Genomic DNA, 19,085 nt, shown 5'->3' with positions numbered 1-19,085 from the left:
TCACTGAAGACAGAGAACCGAGTGATCAGAGATCTTTGCTCTATCAGGTCTCAGTCCTCAAGCCAGAGGGGGACTGATGCTGCATCCACCGAAGTAAGTGTGATACAAAAAAATAAACCCTCAACTTCTCTTTTAAAAAGGGTTTTGTTTTCTTATTATGCACCACGCAACAGTACAATCATATTTTAGGAAAGGAAACCTAAGCTGCCAAGGCAACCACTGTGTTACTGAAGAACTTCAGGAAATGTAAAAAGTGAACCTCAGGGTTTTAAGTTCATAATTCAAATAATAAACTGCATTTTTGTATACAACTAGCACTACGGCTTAAAATCAGTTGGGGAGCGCTTGGAGCCAACTAGAGAGAGTGTGTTGTATGCCAAAATGGAATATGCTGGCAGAAGGAGACAAAAGAGTTCCCACATTTTAAGTTTGCTGCCCAATCAGAATGCTGGGGGGTGGGGAGGAAAACCCACTGTATTACTTAAAGTTTAATACCTCTTTTCAGAATAAATTAAAGGTGAACTAACTCCTTACACCCTGCCTATCTCCAGTACTGGCTGTACTTACCTCCATGAGTAATAGGCTGCCAGTGCCCACACAGCCACTGTGACGGTCCAGGGATTTGAAAACCCCATTGTTCATCTCCTTCTTTCTGTAGGGTTTCAGGGGCAGATCAGAGTAATTTAGATTTGTCAGTGCGAGCACATGACCATTTTGACCAATCACAATTGCTCTGACCCATTATGAAAGCCCTTAAGAAAAGGTAAGAGGAGCAAGACACCGGCTTCCTGGGTACTGACAGCTTATCACCCATGGAGGAAGATACGGTGGGCATTTTTTCGGAAATGGTGAACTGACCCTTTAAAGTACATCTAAACCAAATGAATATATTGCGGCTCAACAGTCCATAGATGTGGCGACTACACTAGTTCTTGTTTTCAGGCTAAGTACAGAAAAATACTTGCTGATCCTGTCAGAAACCTCGAGTCCTTTTAAATTTCTGTGGACTGAACTGAAATCTGAGACAGTTTTATGCTCCGCTTTCCAAGCCATCCTCTGAACTATACAAACCCCTCCTCCTTATGTAATGGAGATGAGAGGTGGAAGGCATTTGTAGCCCAAATTAGAACAGCAGAAATTTTAAACACACAGAAGTGTGTTACTGGCAGGATCACTAGGTAAAAAAAAAAAAAAAAAAAAAAAAAAAAAAAGGACACCAAACACACAAACACACACACACACACACACACACACAAACAAAATGTAGCCATGATGTCCTTTTAGTTTTTTTTGTCTGGAACCAAGTTTTAGGCTCTTTAACATGCCATCACACACAAGTTTTAAAAAGCAACAGGTAATCTAAAAAGGAACAACACCAAAGCAATTCCAGGTGTAGCGTGGTCACAATCATCCTAAATACCAAGATTACACTACACTATGAGGGTATTAAAAAAGGCAATCACAACAGATTTTACCTTCAATGAATAAGAAACGGAAGGAAAAAAAAAAAAAAAAAAAAAAAAAAAGAAGGATTAGCGCATGTGATATACCTACCTGGTGCACAGCTGTCAACCAGGGCTCCCAGAGCTTTCCCATCCTGCCAGTTATGGCTGAAATTGGTAATTGGCAAATATGGGATTTTGTTCTGAATCCAGCCAAGAAGCCTCTGTTTTGGGGTCTGATTTTTTGTCTCTTCATCGCCTTCATCCTCCCAAACTGGCATAGAAATGGAGTAGTGCAAAATGAGGGTCCAGATAAGACCTAGGATCAGCTTCAGGTTTCCATCCACGATAGCTTTACTGTCTGGATTAAAAAAAAAAACAAAAAAAAAACAAAAAAAAAAAAAACACATTATTACAGGATATTTGTAGACATCAGAAACATACAGGGTTTAATATACATTATAAAAAATGTGGGACTGGCTGGGGCTAACTAAAATAAGAATTCATAATATAGGAGTACAATATACTTAAACCAATGGGCACAATGAAAGGTGTCCTCCATAATTAACATAATTAAAAAAAAGAGTGTCAAAACTTAGCTGCATCACATGGCCCTCAACCCGGACACTTCAACAACCTGTCACAGTAACAGGTAGCACACAATTCCATAGTACAATCTGTTCAATGAACACCAACATGTTTGATGCATGTGTGAGCCAAAATTAACGCTACTCATGAAATTGATTTGACAAGGAACATAAAAATAAGATTAGAACTAATCCTTAGCAGGGGCTGAGGCTATACATTTTCACAGGACTAGATACATCTCTGATCAGCAGTGACAGTTTAACAAAGGGCTTCAAAACACTATCAATCAAGAAAAAAAAAAACGTTTGAGGAAAGACGAGATGTCAGAACTAGAAACCAAATCAGATTTAAGCACACAAAATGGTCCCCTTTTTGTATTCTCTCATTAACAAAAAGAAAATATACAAGCACAAAGTAAAAAAAAAAAAAAAAAGTACACTCTATCGCTACTTCCAGCAGCAAAGGTGAAAAGGAAACCAAATCTCTTAACGAGCTGGTCCTGCACAGTGCAGAAGCAACTTTTTATGAGATTTGAGCTCCTTAGATTTCCCTGGATCCTGCAAGAAGGCTCAGTAACATCACCCTCACCCAGGCAAGCTTGCCAGAAGTCATGCTAAAATCTATCTACTTAATCCCTTTTTTTTCCCTTCTTAAAAAGGAGGGTATGGTGGGCTGTAACAGAAGCAAAGCTTGCAATGCCGGCAAAACCCGCTTTGCAGAACTGGCTGCAGACAGGCTGTACAACATCATAAAAAAAGTAAAGAACTACAGATACAGTGGGGCAAAAAAGTATTTAGTCAGCCACCAATTGTGCAAGTTCTCCCACTTAAAAAGATGAGAGGCCTGTAATTGGCATCATAGGCAGACCTCAACTATGAGAGACAAAATGAGAAAAAATCCAGACAATCACATTGGCTGATTTGGAAAGAATTTATTTGCAAATTATGGTGGAAAATAAGTATTTGGTCACCTACAAACAAGCAAGATTTCTGGCTCTCGCAGATCTGTACCTTCTTCTTTAAGAGGCTCCTCTGTCCTGCACTCATTACCTGCATCAATGGCACCTGTTTGAACTTGTTATCAGTATAAAAGACACCTGTCCACAACCTCAAACAGTCACACTCCAAACTCCACTATGGTGAAGACCAAAGAGCTGTCGAAGGACACCAGAAACAAAATTATAGACCTGCACCAGGCTGAGAAGAATGAATCTGCAATAGGCAAGCAGCTTGGTGTGAACAAATCAACTGTGGGAGCAATAATTAGAAAATGGAAGACATACAAGACCACTGATAATCTCCCTCGATCTGGGGCTCCACGCAAGATCTCACCCCGTGGGGTCAAAATGATCACAAGAACGGTGAGCAAAAATCCCAGGACCACACGAGGAGACCTAGTGAATGACCTGCAGAGAGCTGGGACCAACGTAACAAAGGCTGCCATCAGTAACACACTACGCCGCCAGGGACTCAGATCCTGCAGTGCCAGACATGTCCCCCTGCTTAAGCCAGTACATGTCCGGGCCCGCCTGACGTTTGCTAGAGAGCAGTTGGATGATCCCAAAGAGGATTGGGAGAATGTCATATGGTCAGATGAAACCAAAATAGAACTGTTCGGTAGAAACACAACTCGTCGTGTTTGGAGGAGAGAGAATGCTGAGTTGCATCCATAGAACACCATACCTACTGTGAAGCATGGGGGTGGCAACATCATGCTTTGGGGCGGTTTCTCCGCAAAGGGACCAGGATGACTGATCCATGTACAGGACAGAATGAATGGGGCCATGTATCGTGAGATTTTGAATGCAAACCTCCTTCCATCAGCAAGGGCATTGAAGATGAAACGTGGCTGGGTCTTCCAACATGACAATGATCCCAAACATACCGCCCGGGCAACGGAGTGGCTTCGTAAGAAGCATTTCAAGGTCCTGGAGTGGCCTAGCCAGTCTCCAGATCTCAACCCCATAGAAAACCTTTGGAGGGAGTTGAAAGTTCGTGTTGCCCAGCGACATCCCCAAAGCATCACTGCTCTAGAGGAGATCTGCATGGAGGAATGGGCCAACATACCAGCAACAGTGTGTGCCAACCTTGTAAAGACTTACAGGAAACATTTGACCTCTGTCATTGCCAACAAAGGATATATAACAAAGTATTGAGATGAACTTTTGATATTGACCGAATACTTATTTTCCACCATAATTTGCAAATAAATTCTTTAAAAATCAGCTAATGTGATTGTCTGGATTTTTCTCATTTTGTCTTTCATAGTTGAGGTCTACCTATGATGCCAATTACAGGCCTCTCTCATCTTTTTAAGTGGGAGAACTTGCACAATTGGTGGCTGACTAAATACTTTTTTGCCCCACTGTATGTGAAAATTATAAAAATTTAAAGCAAACATAATTGATCTTTTACCAATAGAATTCTGGTAAAAAATTTCTTGGTTTGTACAATTGGATCACTCAGTAAAGCAATGGCAAGCGCAAACACATTTATATATTTTCTTATCGCAACAAAAAGTAGAACTCTAAAAGTAGCTTTATTTTTAATAAAATACTTTCTAAACAACCACAATTGTATTTTTTTTTTCATTAGGCACATAACATAACTGCACATGTAAAAGTCGCCTGAAATAATCAGGATAGCCTAGAGTCCAGAGCTTGCCTTCTAATACATAAATCGCCTGAAACAAAAGCATACCCCCCACCCCCCAAAAAACCCCTCCCAAACATTTAATATTGTAGCAGCTAATCAGTCCTTAAATGGGGAAAAAAAAAAAACTTTAAAAAGTGTAAACCATCACATCTATTTTCACCTGGCAATTTTGCTGGTAACACACTTTCTACCCATTGGTGGCTACATTCACTACCTTCAAACCATTTCTCTATTGCTAGATAGAGAGGGGAAAGGTTGAAGGCTCTGTTAAGTTAATGATGTAGGTCCTCACGGAGAGGGGGGGGGGGGGGGTTCTTTCACTTCCTGCTCTGGGGAAATGACAGGAAGTGACAGAAAATCTCCCATCACTTCCCCCCACTGGGACACAAAAAAGTCCAACGTTGATTGCAGCCCCTCCCACTTTTCCCAGACCTACAAAAAAGGTTTAGAGTTTCTGTGATAGGAATAAAAGGGTTTCTAAATAGACAAGTGTGTCTACAAAGCCACACTCAAATAATTTGTGGTCTGTACGCACCTCGATTTAAAAACAATTAGCAGTCAGTAGGCGACTACCAGTCCCATCACAAAAAACTTTTTGCCTATACAGAAATGGTCTATGAAATGCCACTGGAGTTGTTCCCCAGTTCTCCGACACATTCCAGGACATTTATTCAACTAACCAGAAGTGTTTGATGAAATTCCGTTACAGTCAATCAACTGAGGGTTCACTAAATTGGTCAAATGGAAGCTATCTGGTTTATGATTTTAAATTGAAATCAGTTTTGTCACATTAAATGATCAGTTGACAATCATATGAATATGTGAGTGGCCACTTTTAGTTCGTCAAAAAGTAAAAAATAATTTCTACAGGAGCTGGTACTGTGCCATGGCAGGATTGCAACTACAAGCACAAAACCTGTATTTTTGGGAATATCTAATAAAGGGCACTCAAGAGACTGATGGGAAAACCAGAAGAACCCCACGGTTGAATGTTTCTCTAGATATTTACTAACATACGCATTTCATAACGTTGCCCAAATTAGGTCTGGCTAGTAGATTTCATGTCTTCATATTCATAGGACAATACGTTTAGTACTTTATAGCTTATTGGCAGAGATGTGGAAGTCAAGATTAATGACCACACATGGTGTACACTGGCAAAGAATACCACTGAATAACATCTTTTGTGAAGAGTTTTGTGGTCTGAAATGGTCCCATTATAGTTGGGAAAAGAAGTCTAAGAGAAAAAGTAATCAATTTAAGAAGGAAAATTCAATCCTGCAGTGGCCATGCCATCAATGCTTAGCTGTCAGACAGTCTGATAGGTGTGTGATAGACTGAAACCAATAAGGAATAAAGTGTGTTTTCATCACAAGAGGTTTAGTTTGTGGCCATTGGTAGGTACCTGGCAGTTGACACTCTGGTCACAATAGCCAAATTGCTCAACAGATAGACACTTCTAACCACATTTCAAGAAGTTGTCAATCTAGTACAAACTTGACGTGTTTAAAATGTTTATTAAGAACATCATAGTGCGTCTAAAATATTTTCGAGCAAAAAGGACACTACTTCAGGGCTTTATCAAGGGTTTGTAAAACAATCCAGATTAAATGAAGAATGCCTGAATTGAGGCTGGACTGAGGCCAGTGTGTCCTGTCAGCAATGTAAAGTTGCGACGTAGGGGGTCTGTGGAAGGAACCACAGTCTGCTGCAGGGGACCTGCTATCTTACACACCCTACAACAGCCATCTTGTTCCCATAGACCTTAAGAGATACCCACCTAAAAGTAAGTTTGTTTTTTTTTCAAATCAGCAATCTGGATTAATGCATTTATTTTACCATACACAATTCCATCCCACAAAATCCTTAATAAACCCTAATAGTGAGATAACATTAGCTTAAAAGAAACTAAAAAAAGGAGACCATGGCGCAGGATATCTTTCATAAAAGGTGTCGTCATGTCAGGAGCTGTAGCTCTGAAACAATTCTTACGTTGTCCTATTCTCGGAAAACAAATTATAACATCATGTTTTTACATGGTAAAACATACACTATTAAACCTAATTGCCAAGTGAAATGATGACATCTCATAATATTGCGAGCATTTAGTTCTAAAAGTGCAATTAAGGCCTTGTTGAAGCATGAATGAATAGCCTGCATGCAGGATTAACACATGTGTCATAAGAAGATAAAAGCTCAAGATATGTAGAGCAGCTGAAGGGCACTGGAGGAATTCCTTGTAGTCCTACAATCTTCAACTGTTTAAATTAATTTGGTGAACAAATGGATAGAAAAGATATCTAGGTTTAACTTAATGTAAACCTGTCTCACACCTGGGCAAGTCTCTCCATTAGTCAATGAAGTCACCCATCATAGCAATCCCCACTATTGTCCAGAATGGCATATACAGCATCAACGGTTGTCCCCAGAAAAGTAATAGAGGGGAAATCTTCCAATGGGGGCACTGGTTCTGGTGACTTGGGAGTCCCCAAGCAATTCCCTTAATTTGCAGGGATTTCCCCGCTTTTCCTGTTTTGGCTATGGGACAGGAAAAGAAGGGAACTATCTGCAGTGGGACATAGATGGCAAAATAAAATCTGACAGGGGTTATAACCCTCCCTTGCTCTATCCAAAATGAATAAAAAAAAAAAGTTTTACCTATAGTTCTACTTTAAGGCCTCAGGCACCCATATGCATATATCATAAAATTTAAGCATACCTTTCCGCTTGGATGCTGTATACAGCCAACCACAGAAATAGGGTCAGCCTGTGTTCAGGGGTGTAAATCCAGACTCATGTGTATTTGTGCAAGTATCGGCTATCAGGTGGAAACAGTATTATAATACATAGTTCTTTAGTAAATTAAGTATCTTTATGTTATGGTTAATTTTACTTTTAATTGACCAACAGAGAGGCACAGGAGGTACAACCGATCCAGGCTTCAAAGGAAAAAAACTAAATTAGAAATATTCTACTTTAGCTGCCTGTATTTTTTTTTCTTTTACACATGCAGTTTTTACTCTACTACATTATTTGCAGCTGTAGATCGTGTAACTACTACATTTGCAGCTGTAGATCGTGTAACTACTACATTTGCAGCTGTAGATCGTGTAGCTACTACATTATTTGCAGCTGTAGATCGTGTAACTACTACATTATTTTCAGCTGTAGCTCGTGTAATTACTACATTATTTGCAGCTGTAGCTCGTGTAACTACTACATTATTTGCAGCTGTAGATCGTGTAACTACTACATTTGCAGCTGTAGATTGTGTCTAAGATTGATCATTAGCTGACATTAATAGTCTCCCCGGTATTGTGATCTGAACCAGAATGTTTATTTTTCTGCAAATAACTGCATCACAGAACAAATAAATCAGAGAAAAGCAATGGTGCTCAGCTGTTTACATAAAGCTATAATAGTTTGCAAAAATTTCCTCTACTTAGATGAACAAAACATGATCTAAAGCGGTTTGTATATTGAGACTTTGAAGCCACCTCTTACCAACCATCATTTGGGTCTAGCTATAATGGCAACTACAGATCCTTCCTGGACTTTGAACTTACACTGGAAGAGGAAGACATGCTAACAAACACAGCCAGATTGTTTGATTTTTTTTTTTTTTGGAGGATGGTGTTCCATTATTAAAATGAATATAAATGCTACAACACAAAGACCTAAAATCCAAAGTTTACCTTTTGTTTCCGTTATTTATACAGCACTTTTGACATGTAGTGGGTAGGTACATTGATGAAGCAGTTTCAAGGAAAGAGCGGAATATGAAGTTCCTTTGAAGTAAGCTTTTACCCAAAAAAGAAAGTAACTTGAAGGTTGTTCAATGTCACTTCTGAAAGCATAAAATAATTTAACAGCAGACATATTTAGATTTTGATCCTTCACTTCTTACATGAAACCTAAGAATAAGCAAGTTATGCCTTCCTTAAGCTCCAAAGTGATCTGGTTCCCCTAACAGAGGAAACCTCTACAAATTACTGGAAAGTTCTTCTGACAGCACTCGCAGACGAGCCCTATCAGAAGGGAATGCAGCATCTAGACTTCCCAGTCTCCACCCAAAACCCAACCGACTGGAAAAACCATCTTCAGAGCCTACCTGTCCCAGCAAGTATGGGGCTCTTTCATTGTCTATACTTCTCAATCCAGGGTCCCTTAGTGACGTAGACTGTTATTTATAGCACATCTGCATGCGGAAATTACCGTCAACATCCCACAGGGACCCCGTGTCTAATATGACACAGGCTTTCCCAAGATGGTACCCAGAGCCCCTAGCAGAGGACATTAGTCCCATACTGTGAAGGGAAAGTGACCTAGCGATCATATCACTGCTGTATCACTTCCCAATACGGCCAAACTTAATAAATGGATAACTGAGGGAAAGACCACTCTGGCAAACAAGATTCATGTAATTCTGTTCAGCCAGTCTTGGGGTCCAGGCAGAGTCAGGGCATGCACTCCATGACCACATTCTGCAGATTCAAAGCTTTCCTAGTGCACAATTCTTTTTGCTAGCCAGTCAATTTTTGAAAACTGAGTTTTTTGTTGCATAGGTTAGCAAACGTATGCAAAGACACACCCAGAGCTGCCAGCCATATGAAACATGTATATCAGCAACTACTATCATGCCAAACAAGATGTTGATTCAAAGACTACTAGGGCAGCAGTACACACATATGACAACTGTAAACTAAGCAACGTCTTAAATGGCAGTCCTATCAGGAGTGTAAATAACTGGATATAAACATTTTTATTTTTTTTTTTTTAACTTGTGAGCCAATAAGGTGTATAATAAACGGCTTCTATCAATAAGATCGCAGGCTATCTTGCTCACCCTCATAAAATGTGAGTTATCAGTGCATACAAAAGAAACTATAGATGCCGCACTCTATCAAGACCTATTACCTGTATATAGTATAAAAACTGTATTTGCATTAAATCTCTAATAGCTGCATAATCTCTTATGTGTAACCATACATGATTGTGATGCCAATCAACACCCAAACATGTGTTGGTAATAATGAATAAATGAATTTGAAAAATATATAACAAAGGTGGTGAAAAAAAAAAAATTAAAAGTCTGTGCAAAATTATTCAAATTTGTGTTCCTCGATGATTAAATAATCCAATAAATAGAAAAATAAAAATTAAGAAATATGGAAAAAAAAAAAAAAAAAAAAAAAAAAGTAAAAATTCAATGAATTTTGTGCAAAAACGCAAAACAAACTTGGTGCAGAGTTCAGCAGGGATGAGATCTCTGTGTGTTCTCCTTCCAACCAGCCTGAGGTGATGCAGGTGAAGGTTGCAGATAGAGGGCTACTATGTAAGCCCGAATGGTCATATGGATCTCTCCCTTCGCAGATCTTTCCTTGATCCAGCCCTTTAAGTATTCCTCATACGGATCATGTAAATAGAGAAAAGCGCATAGTGCTTTATCGTTGATAAAAATAAACACTTTAATATGCGCTCAATATGCACTCACATTGATTAAAAACAATCTACACTTTGTATAATAGCCGCTTAAAGTGGTGAAGACCAGCCGCTCGGGTGTGCTCGCATACACTACCAGTGCTCGCCGTGTAAGGATGCGTGGTGATGTCACTGCCCCTCCCCAACGTGCATCTCCACAGGGATTCATGGCTTCGTCAGGGGGATGTAGTGGTGATGTCACTGCCCCTCCCCAACGCGCATCTCCACAGGGATTCATGGCTTCGTCAGGGGGATGTAGTGGTGATGTCACTGCCACTCCCCAACGCGCATCTCCACAGGGATTTGTGGCTTCGTCAGGGGGATGTAGTATCATACTTCATCCACCGGACGAAGCCACGAATCCCTGTGGAGATACGCATTGGGGAGGGGCAGTGACATCACCACTACATCCCCCTGATGAAGCCACGAATCCCTGTGGAGATGTGCGTTAGGGAGGGGCAGTGACATCACCACGCATCCTTACATGACGAGCACTGGTGGTGTATGCGAGCACACACGAGAGGCTGGTCTTCACCACTTTAAGCGGCTATTATACAAAGTGTAGATTGTTTTTAATCAATGTGAGTGCATACTGAGCGCATATTAAAGTGTTTATTTTTATCAACGATAAAGCACTATGCGCTTTTCTCTATTTACATGATCCGTATGAGGAATACTTAAAGGGCTGGATCAAGGAAAGATCTGAGGAGGGAGAGATCCATATAACCATTCAGTCTTACATAGTAGCCCTCTATCTGCAACCTTCACCTGCATCACCTCAGGCTGATTGAAAGGAGAGCACACAGAGATCTCATCCCTGCTGAACTCTGCACCAAGTTTGTTTTGCGTTTTTGCACAAAATTCATTGAATTTTTACCTTTTTATTTTTCCAGATTTCTCAATTTTTATTTTATTTATTAATTGGATTTTTTATTTAATCATCGAGGAACACAAATTTGAATAATTTTGCACAGACTTTTAATTTTTTTTTTTTTCACCAACTTTGTTATATATTTTTCAAATTCATTTATTCATTATTACCAACACATGTTTGGGTGTTGATTGGCATCACAATCATGTATGGTTACACATAAGAGATTATGCAGCTATTAGAGATTTAATGCAAATACAGTTTTTATACTATATACAGGTAATAGGTCTTGATAGAGCGCAGCATCAATATTTTCTTCATTCCTATCAGGAGTGTGCTCTAGGCCACACAATGAGACACTTGCCAAGTACAAGAAAAAGTCAGGATTATTTCAATATTAGAGCCATTATGTTGACAAGTTGTACATCTCAAATCAGCTGGTATGTTTCGTTTTTAAGAATACAGATCATAGTATAAAAAGGTTACCTCCTGGTAATAATAGGCCTCATTACAGCATCTTTTAAAGTAAAACGATGACACCTAAATAAAACAGCAGCCTTAGAATATGTAATTACACTTATGTCAGAGCTTGTATGACTAGTCTATTCAAAGTATAGCATTAATGTGAAACAGGAACCCAAAAAATAACCATAAAGAATTTATTAAAAGTTTTACAGTTTGACTTTCATGGAGAAACAGGTTCCTGGAGGAAGATTTTTTTTTATTTTTTTTTTTAAAACTTTAAGGACTGGGTATCTTAGTAGTTCAACCATTAGGAGCCTAGAGTCCAGTCCAGTGGGACAGCTATAACTTTGTTGCTCCTGCAGTAAACCAGAAGGATAGTGCAATTGTTCCAAGCAACAACACAAATGAGGCAAATTGTCTGTGCCCACTGCAGTACTTAATGTAAATTGTAGAGATAAATGGACCAAAGATGCCCCTTGACTTGTGCACCAATTTTGACTTAATCTCTGAACAGAGGCCACTGGCAAGAACAGCTCACCTCCCATCTGGTAGCCACCACTAAACCAGCTAAAGTAAATATTAAGATAATTTAAAGCCCCACTTTTGGCAAAAAAAAAAAAAAAATACTCTTGCAGGAGTGACCCCAGCAATGCAAGGGTTGAATGTTCATTAAAGTGATAATAAACCCACAACAGTAAAATCAGTCTGTATATTCATTTATTTCAGGTACTTATATATAACCGCCAATTTACGCAGCAAAAGCATGCTTGTTATACTCACTGTGGAACTTAAGGGGTTAATACTCCACATTGTGTAAAATGGATGTTTGATCCTCTCTTCTCTAATACTCCCCTTCAAGTGTCTCACAAATATCTGCTGATTGAGCATGGACAGCTTCCCCTAGCCTCTGCTTTGTTTGGTGTGTATTGCTAGAGTTTTTTTTCTTCTGGGAGAGTGCATGTGATCAGCACAGGGCCAATCAGCACTCTTCAGACAGGTCAGAGGTCCTGCATCCTGCTACAGGAGAATGAAAACTCTTCCTACAAGCCATAACCAGTGCTCTGCTGGACACTGATAGAAGTCACAACAGTGCTCTAACTGCTGATAAGAAAAGGTATTTAGTGCTTCATATTTACTAAAATAATTGCATTTCCATGTTCTGTGTACTGTGGGAGATCAGATATAGTGAATGCAAAGTCCTGGGTTTACAAGTCTATGGCTCCATGCACATAGGAGTTTTAAATCGTAGGCAGAATTACTGTGATCAGTGTGTTCAGGTACCATTCATTTCAATTGAACCTAAAAATGCAGCGACTGTTGCACGACAAATGCGCAGCAATAATGCAAAGAAAAAAATCGTGCAACACGTGTCGATCAAAAGACGTTACAGAACTTTTGGGCAACACATGTCACACGATTGTCGCGCAAACCGTGGCAGAGTCACCCCACGTTTTTAGAGGTCATTGAAATCAATGGAATCTGAACACGCGGATGAGCGATTTGACATTTTAACAGCGCATTTTGAAATCACAGACACAATTGCAGCAATTTCGTCTTCAATTCAAAATGCCTATATGTGAACGGAGCCTTAAGGAAGGGGAATAAGCTGCAATACCTACCTGGTTCCTCACTACATCAGGATTCCACCATGCTGCATGACCAGTAAACTGAAGTTGCTTCTGTCTGGGTGCTCTATCCGGTGGTTGAATTCTGAAATGATCACATTCAATGTAGTGGTCCTACAGTAGGAGTCCCAAAAAGTGGCTCAAGGGAAAAATATTAACAGCTTATTCCTCCACCTCTGGACTCAAAGAGAAACTTCATGTCCTGCCCCTGCAGTTATTTTTGGCTTTTAACCCACTTTCCTTTTTTGCTGGGTTATGCGCAAATAACATACTCACATACCTAGACAATCCATAGCCACCAAACACAGGGCTCCCCTCACCTTACATCATCGGGAGCTGGTTGTCTATTCCAGGTTCTTGCAGCCAGCCCCCTGAAGACAAAGCTTGCCCTCCTCTAGCTGCGGTCTGTAAGCTGATGCATCCTGGGATATTGGACATGAATATCGCAGGAGGCTGCTGGAGCAGACAAAATATTTTGCCATCACTACGCAAGTCAAAGGAATTATTTAAAAAAGGGGGGGGGGGGGGTCTTTGCAAAGTAGTTTTTGGCAGTGGAGGTACACTTTGAACAAAGAACAAAAAAAAAAAGTACACGTGTGTGTCCAGATTTGTCAATCCAGCGGGCTGAATGGGAAAAAAAAAAAAGATTGCAGTACCAAAGCCTGGTACACATGAATGATAGTCCGTTTTTTGCATGCTAGTCTCCATATTATAAATAAAGGAGGTAACTAAAGTTACGAAAAAACTTGTATGAATGAATAAAAATTCAGAAGTTATGTAAATGTATTGTATTTTCCAACGAAAAATGTACTGATTAAAAACTAAAGTCAAGCGAGAAACATTTTCATGCTTGTCCCTGTCCTGATCGGCTCTCGAAAGCTGTGTACAAATGATCGGATTATTGTACCATTGCTTAGAAAGCGATTCTAAAGATTAAAATTTTTTTGTAGAAGAACAAACGTTATACTTTCCTGATGTGTGTAGTGGGTTTGCACAGAGCAGTCTGGAGCCTCCTCTTTTAGGCTCCCCCACAGGCTCTCCTGGTTCCTTCTGTCTGGTGCCCCCACAGCAAGCAGCTTGCTATGGGGGCGCCCGCTGCTCTGTGTGTCGATTCACACACGGAACCATGGCTCGGCCCCACCCTCTCTCTCTCCCCTCATTATTTCACTGGCTGTGCTTGACAGCAGTGGGAGCCAATAGCGCCTGCTTGCTGTCTCAGTCAATGACAGAGACCCAGAACAGCCGAGGCTGACATTCATATTGCTGGATCGCAATGAGGCTCAAGTATTGAGGGGGCGAAATGCTGCACACAGCACGTTTTTTACCTTCATGCATAGAATGCATGAAGGTACAGCCTTTACAAACACTTTAACTTAAGCATTGTTCGTGCGGCGATCTTCCCTGTCGTGTTTGTGTTCTAACTGGGCAACGGCTTGCCTGCCCCAACCCTGCCAGAACTCACTGATTAGGCATGGGTTGCCAGTACTGATTGTATGCTGGTTGTCTAGTATGCCTGTTCGACGAAAGTGGTCATAAGAAAGGCTTCTGTAGAACAGATAGCTGTACACACGGGCCGAAAGTCAGCCGGTTCCTGTTGAACCGAGTAGAGTAGGGATTAGTAGACCTTCATTGCAGAACATTGGATGTACTGAAGTCATTTCCTTGAACATATATCCTCTCTGGTGTCCAGGAGAACTACTGAGGTTTCTCAACATTTTAATGGGCTTAATCAAACTAACTAGCTTGGTGTTTTTCTAGGAAATTCTTCAGGTCAGCTATATTTGTATCTAATCCAAACAGTTCACTCCTTTTGGGCTCTAGAGATTTTCTATCGTGACTGAGCACCGTGATGCACAGTACAGGCTTTGTATGACAGTACTCCAGAGAGGGGGCGACCAGGCTCTGTTCCTGGCAGACAGAAGTTACAAAGTTCCTGCCACAGCCAACACGTGTGTGGTCTGCATACACTCACCCGCTGATCTTCTGGCCCTGCTAATTAGGTCTTTTTACAACTTTTTTTATATAATAAAAAAAGGTAAATGTCATCGTTTGAGCATGTAATGTTATCCAACAAAAAAAAAAAACACATGTAATTCTAATGAAAGATGGCCGGGTGTCCGTGCCCTGGCACGCATTGCTTCATGAAACAAAAAAAAAAAATCTGAACTCATGACTGGATTAGAGAATACTGGCAAGTCTTGGCATATAAAAACTTAATATACTGAGAAAGGAAATCTTCTGACTTCATTCCATACACTATTAAAACATCTAAAAGGCCGTCGTTGACCATGGTTTTAGATTTTCATAATCTTTTAGGTTGCCATGTCTCCCATGCCAACATACTCTCTGTTAACACTTGAAATAATTCAGATCTAAAAAAAGTTTGTGTTTAGCAGGATATGATCTGTAAATAAAAAAATAAATAAAATAAATTTAAAAAAAGGTTAATTCAACTTTACAGAAAAATTTTAAAGTGAACCCCAGACACCCTCCCTACCCCTGGGTCCCTGCTGTACTTACCTGTGGGGGTTTGCTGAGGTGTCAGCACCCCTGCAGCCAGTCTTTTGGTCTGAGGACTTGACAATCCCACTTTTCTCTATGCAGCGCTTCCAGGGCAGACCAGAACAATTCAGTGTGATGGCAATGGCCAATCAGAATCACTCTGGTCTATTCCAGTGGTGCTCCATGGAGAAGAGGGAGAAAAGCAGGGATTTCTAAACCCCAAAAATGAGCAACTGTGTGGGTGCTGAAAGCTTGGCAACCCTTGCAGATAAGTACAGCAGGGACCCAGGGTAGGTAGTGTTATTTCACCTTTACATTTTTTCTGTAAAGGTGAACACTTGAAAAGAAATCTTTCAGGGGGAAAAAAAAAAAAAAACAAACACAAGGTTTGTATCATGTTCCTTGATCAGAACATGAGACATCTACCAATTCCCCTAAATATTATTATACAGGATTTATATAGCGCCAAAACAGTTTGCTCAGTGCTTTACAATATAACGGGAGACAATACAGCAACAATACAGTTCAATACAATCATGGATGGATGAATGCCCCTCTGCCAGTTATTGTATTCTGACAGCCAGCACCTGTGGCTGCCAGAATACCTGAACAGTGATTGCAACTGATTGGATTCAAAAGCTGTTTGGAGGAGAATTTTCCACCCAGCTCCTTAGAGAGACTTTCAGACCACTAACATGTGTAAATTTAGTAGAACAGAATTTTATGCGTCTAAAACGCTGTATGGATCTTTACGCATCTATATGGACCATTTCATCCATTTTTTTAATGCAGCATGTTACTGGCAGCTGGATTGTTCATAGATCAATATTTTAATTACAGCCATATGCATGTACGTTTTAGCTGGATAAACGCGAATTGAAATTTGGCCAGTTCAGCACCAGTCGGATTCTTCAGCATGTGATTACTGCCAGAGGTTATAGCCACTAGCAGTAATCACTGTATTCTGCCGGCTAGGAAGGCTCTCTGTGCACCCCCCTTCCACCAGCAGTATACAACAGCACTGCAGCAGGGATTCCTACATCAAACACTGACTGTGTTGAAGGGGAAAATCAGTGAATACATATCAATTAATAGCTTTTAGGGAGAGAAGCTTGGTGGATCTTTAAATTGAATAAGAGTTCCCCTCAAGGGTTAAACTTGAGATGGAATTTCGTTCTACATTCACATTCATTTTTCTTCTCTCTCCCTTCCTTTCTACCCCCTTTTTTATTTTTATAAAAGTTTCCCTCCTTTGGGATATATGAGCATATGGTCACACATTCATTGTTTTTATGGTTTGTTTGTTTTTTACTTCAATCAGTGATGTGATTGTATGCGAGTTTAAAGTAGATTGAAAGGCTCAAGGTGTTTTAAACTTCATACCTTCTATGCATGTAGGTAAAAAAAAAAAAAAAAAACCTGTGTGCAGAAACCCCCCCCCCCCCCCAATCCTTACCTGAGCCCCCTCTGATCCAGCAACATTCAACAGCCTCTGCTGTCTGGGGACTCCTCCTCATTGGCTGAGACAGCAGTGGGAGCCCAGCAGGGCCAAGCCACAACTCTGTCTCTTATACATACACATAGAGGAGTGCCTCAGTGACTAGCACGTAGTGGTGCCCCCAGGGTGGCGGCTTTCCCTGGGAGCACAGATCGAAGGGGAGGAGCAAAGAACGCTGGCAGGGACCAAAAAAAAAAAAGAAGAGGATCAGAGAAGCTCTGTGCAAAACCACTGCACAGAGCAGGTAAGTATAGACATGTTTGTTAATTTAAAAAAAAAAAAACAAAACAAAAAAAAAAAAAACCACAAAGCTTAAGGCTGGCCATACATTATACAATTTTCTTGAGAATTTTGCTTTAGAATTACCAAAAGTCATAATATGAGGTCAAACCTAAACACTTTCAATTGTATCCAATTAAGCAGGTTCTTGCACTACATAGCTGAAGGTAAATCTAAAGGAAATTGGGCAGAAATTGAACAGAAAATTGTATAGTGTATGGCCAGCCTTAGTGTCACTTTAAATAGCAGTCCACATATGCACTCTGCAGCTGTTATATCAGCTGTTTTGTTTCTCTCATTAATTGGTTGATAATTGGTGGATTATAGGGCGGAGTACATGTCTTTACCACTATATATATTTCAATGTTCCATGCTTTAAATGTTATGACTAAAGAATCTAAAGAGCAACTACAGTCGTGAAGATCCTTTTCTACCAAGTAATTTATCGATTAATACATTGCTCGCCATAAAGACTAAGTTCACCTTTGGAACATGTTACACCCGTATTTAGTGTGCAACGTTTTCCAAACACAGTACACCACCCCTCACCCCCTGAAAACCTTCCTCCACTTTCCCCCCATTACAGTGGGCAGGTATTCTCACATTTAAAATCTGTAAATGAACTACAAGCCCGGTCTGCCACTGTAGGGCTTGTAGTTCTCAATGAACTATGAGTGCGTGCTTTTAGTCCATTCACTCTTCTTCCAGCCTTCTACCTGAAAGTCCGTACAGAGGAACAGATAGAAAGCTGGAAGGAGAGTGCAGAAGCCTGACACTGCACCCCCGTATCTTCTGATCACAGGTGCAATACTCTGTGCTTTTACTATTTTTATCTATGGGCACCTGCATTTCTCTGCAAAAGTATCTGCATTTATTGTATTTTCTTTCATAAGGGTGAACCTATCCTTTAACATGCTGAAAAAAGAAAGGGAATCCCCCTCCCACATCGGGTTGAACAGGCCAACACCATTCATATGCTTTATAATAAAAAGGCCCACTGAGACTTGGCCTGATTATAAGTTATGGAACATAGTACAAGATGAGAACTCTACAAAAAAAACCTAAATTAATGTACATCTTGTACAATGGTGACATATTTTCCATTGACCCTGGTATCCGGGCCCAGCTATCATCTTCTATGGGCCCAGCTCTATGTAGCGAACATTATGAAATCTTCATTCACATTATCCATAGAGAAAAGGAACAACCAGTTTATCACACACAGACATTTTCCAACATTTTAAAAAAATCTCTATACATTTCCAACAGCCAGAATTGTTCACGATCAGAAATGTACATGATATCTTGGTCACTAATGCTGGTTTAAATCCCCTACAGCACTAGCTTGTATTCGGGCGAGTAGGAGCATCCAAACATTAATGTATGGTAAATTACACAAAAAAACGGAACCTTATCAGCTCACATTGCATGCTCATCCTAGAGCAGGAAGGAAATTGTACAAGTTTATCACTGCCCAGTATTTCAGGGCTTCACATATTTATATTATATATATGAAATAATTGAATAAAATGCTGTTTGCAGGAAGGTGTGAACATCTGAAAGATGAAATGAAAATTCTACCTCCAGATGTGTAGAGTGTCATATCATACTGCTTGGATGCAAGGCTTCTTCACACCTGGCATCCTAGGAGAGAAGTTCCTTTGGGACTTTTTCGCTTGC

The 19,085-nt window shown here is 40.2% G+C and overlaps 1 protein-coding gene across 1 annotated transcript in view; it reads right to left on the bottom strand.

The window, feature by feature from the left end:
• LOC149463049 (filamin-B-like) overlaps positions 1-19,085 on the bottom strand; it is a gene marked incomplete at its 3' end in the record, with an annotated part of 254,729 nt that overhangs the window by 134,669 nt on the left and 100,975 nt on the right. The window contains exon 2 of the mRNA XM_089676035.1: positions 1,555-1,803. Within this exon, the coding sequence (XP_089532161.1) occupies positions 1,555-1,803 (249 nt within the window). The remainder of the gene's footprint in view (positions 1-1,554; positions 1,804-19,085) is intronic.

Source organism: Staurois parvus, unplaced genomic scaffold, assembly GCF_062004578.1.
Source record: "Staurois parvus isolate SC_StPar_1 unplaced genomic scaffold, SC_StPar_1.0 ptg000162l, whole genome shotgun sequence".
Taxonomy (NCBI): Eukaryota; Metazoa; Chordata; class Amphibia; order Anura; family Ranidae; genus Staurois; species Staurois parvus.
Note: the sequence above shows the minus strand (reverse complement) of the source record. Positions and strands in the feature narration are given on the sequence as shown.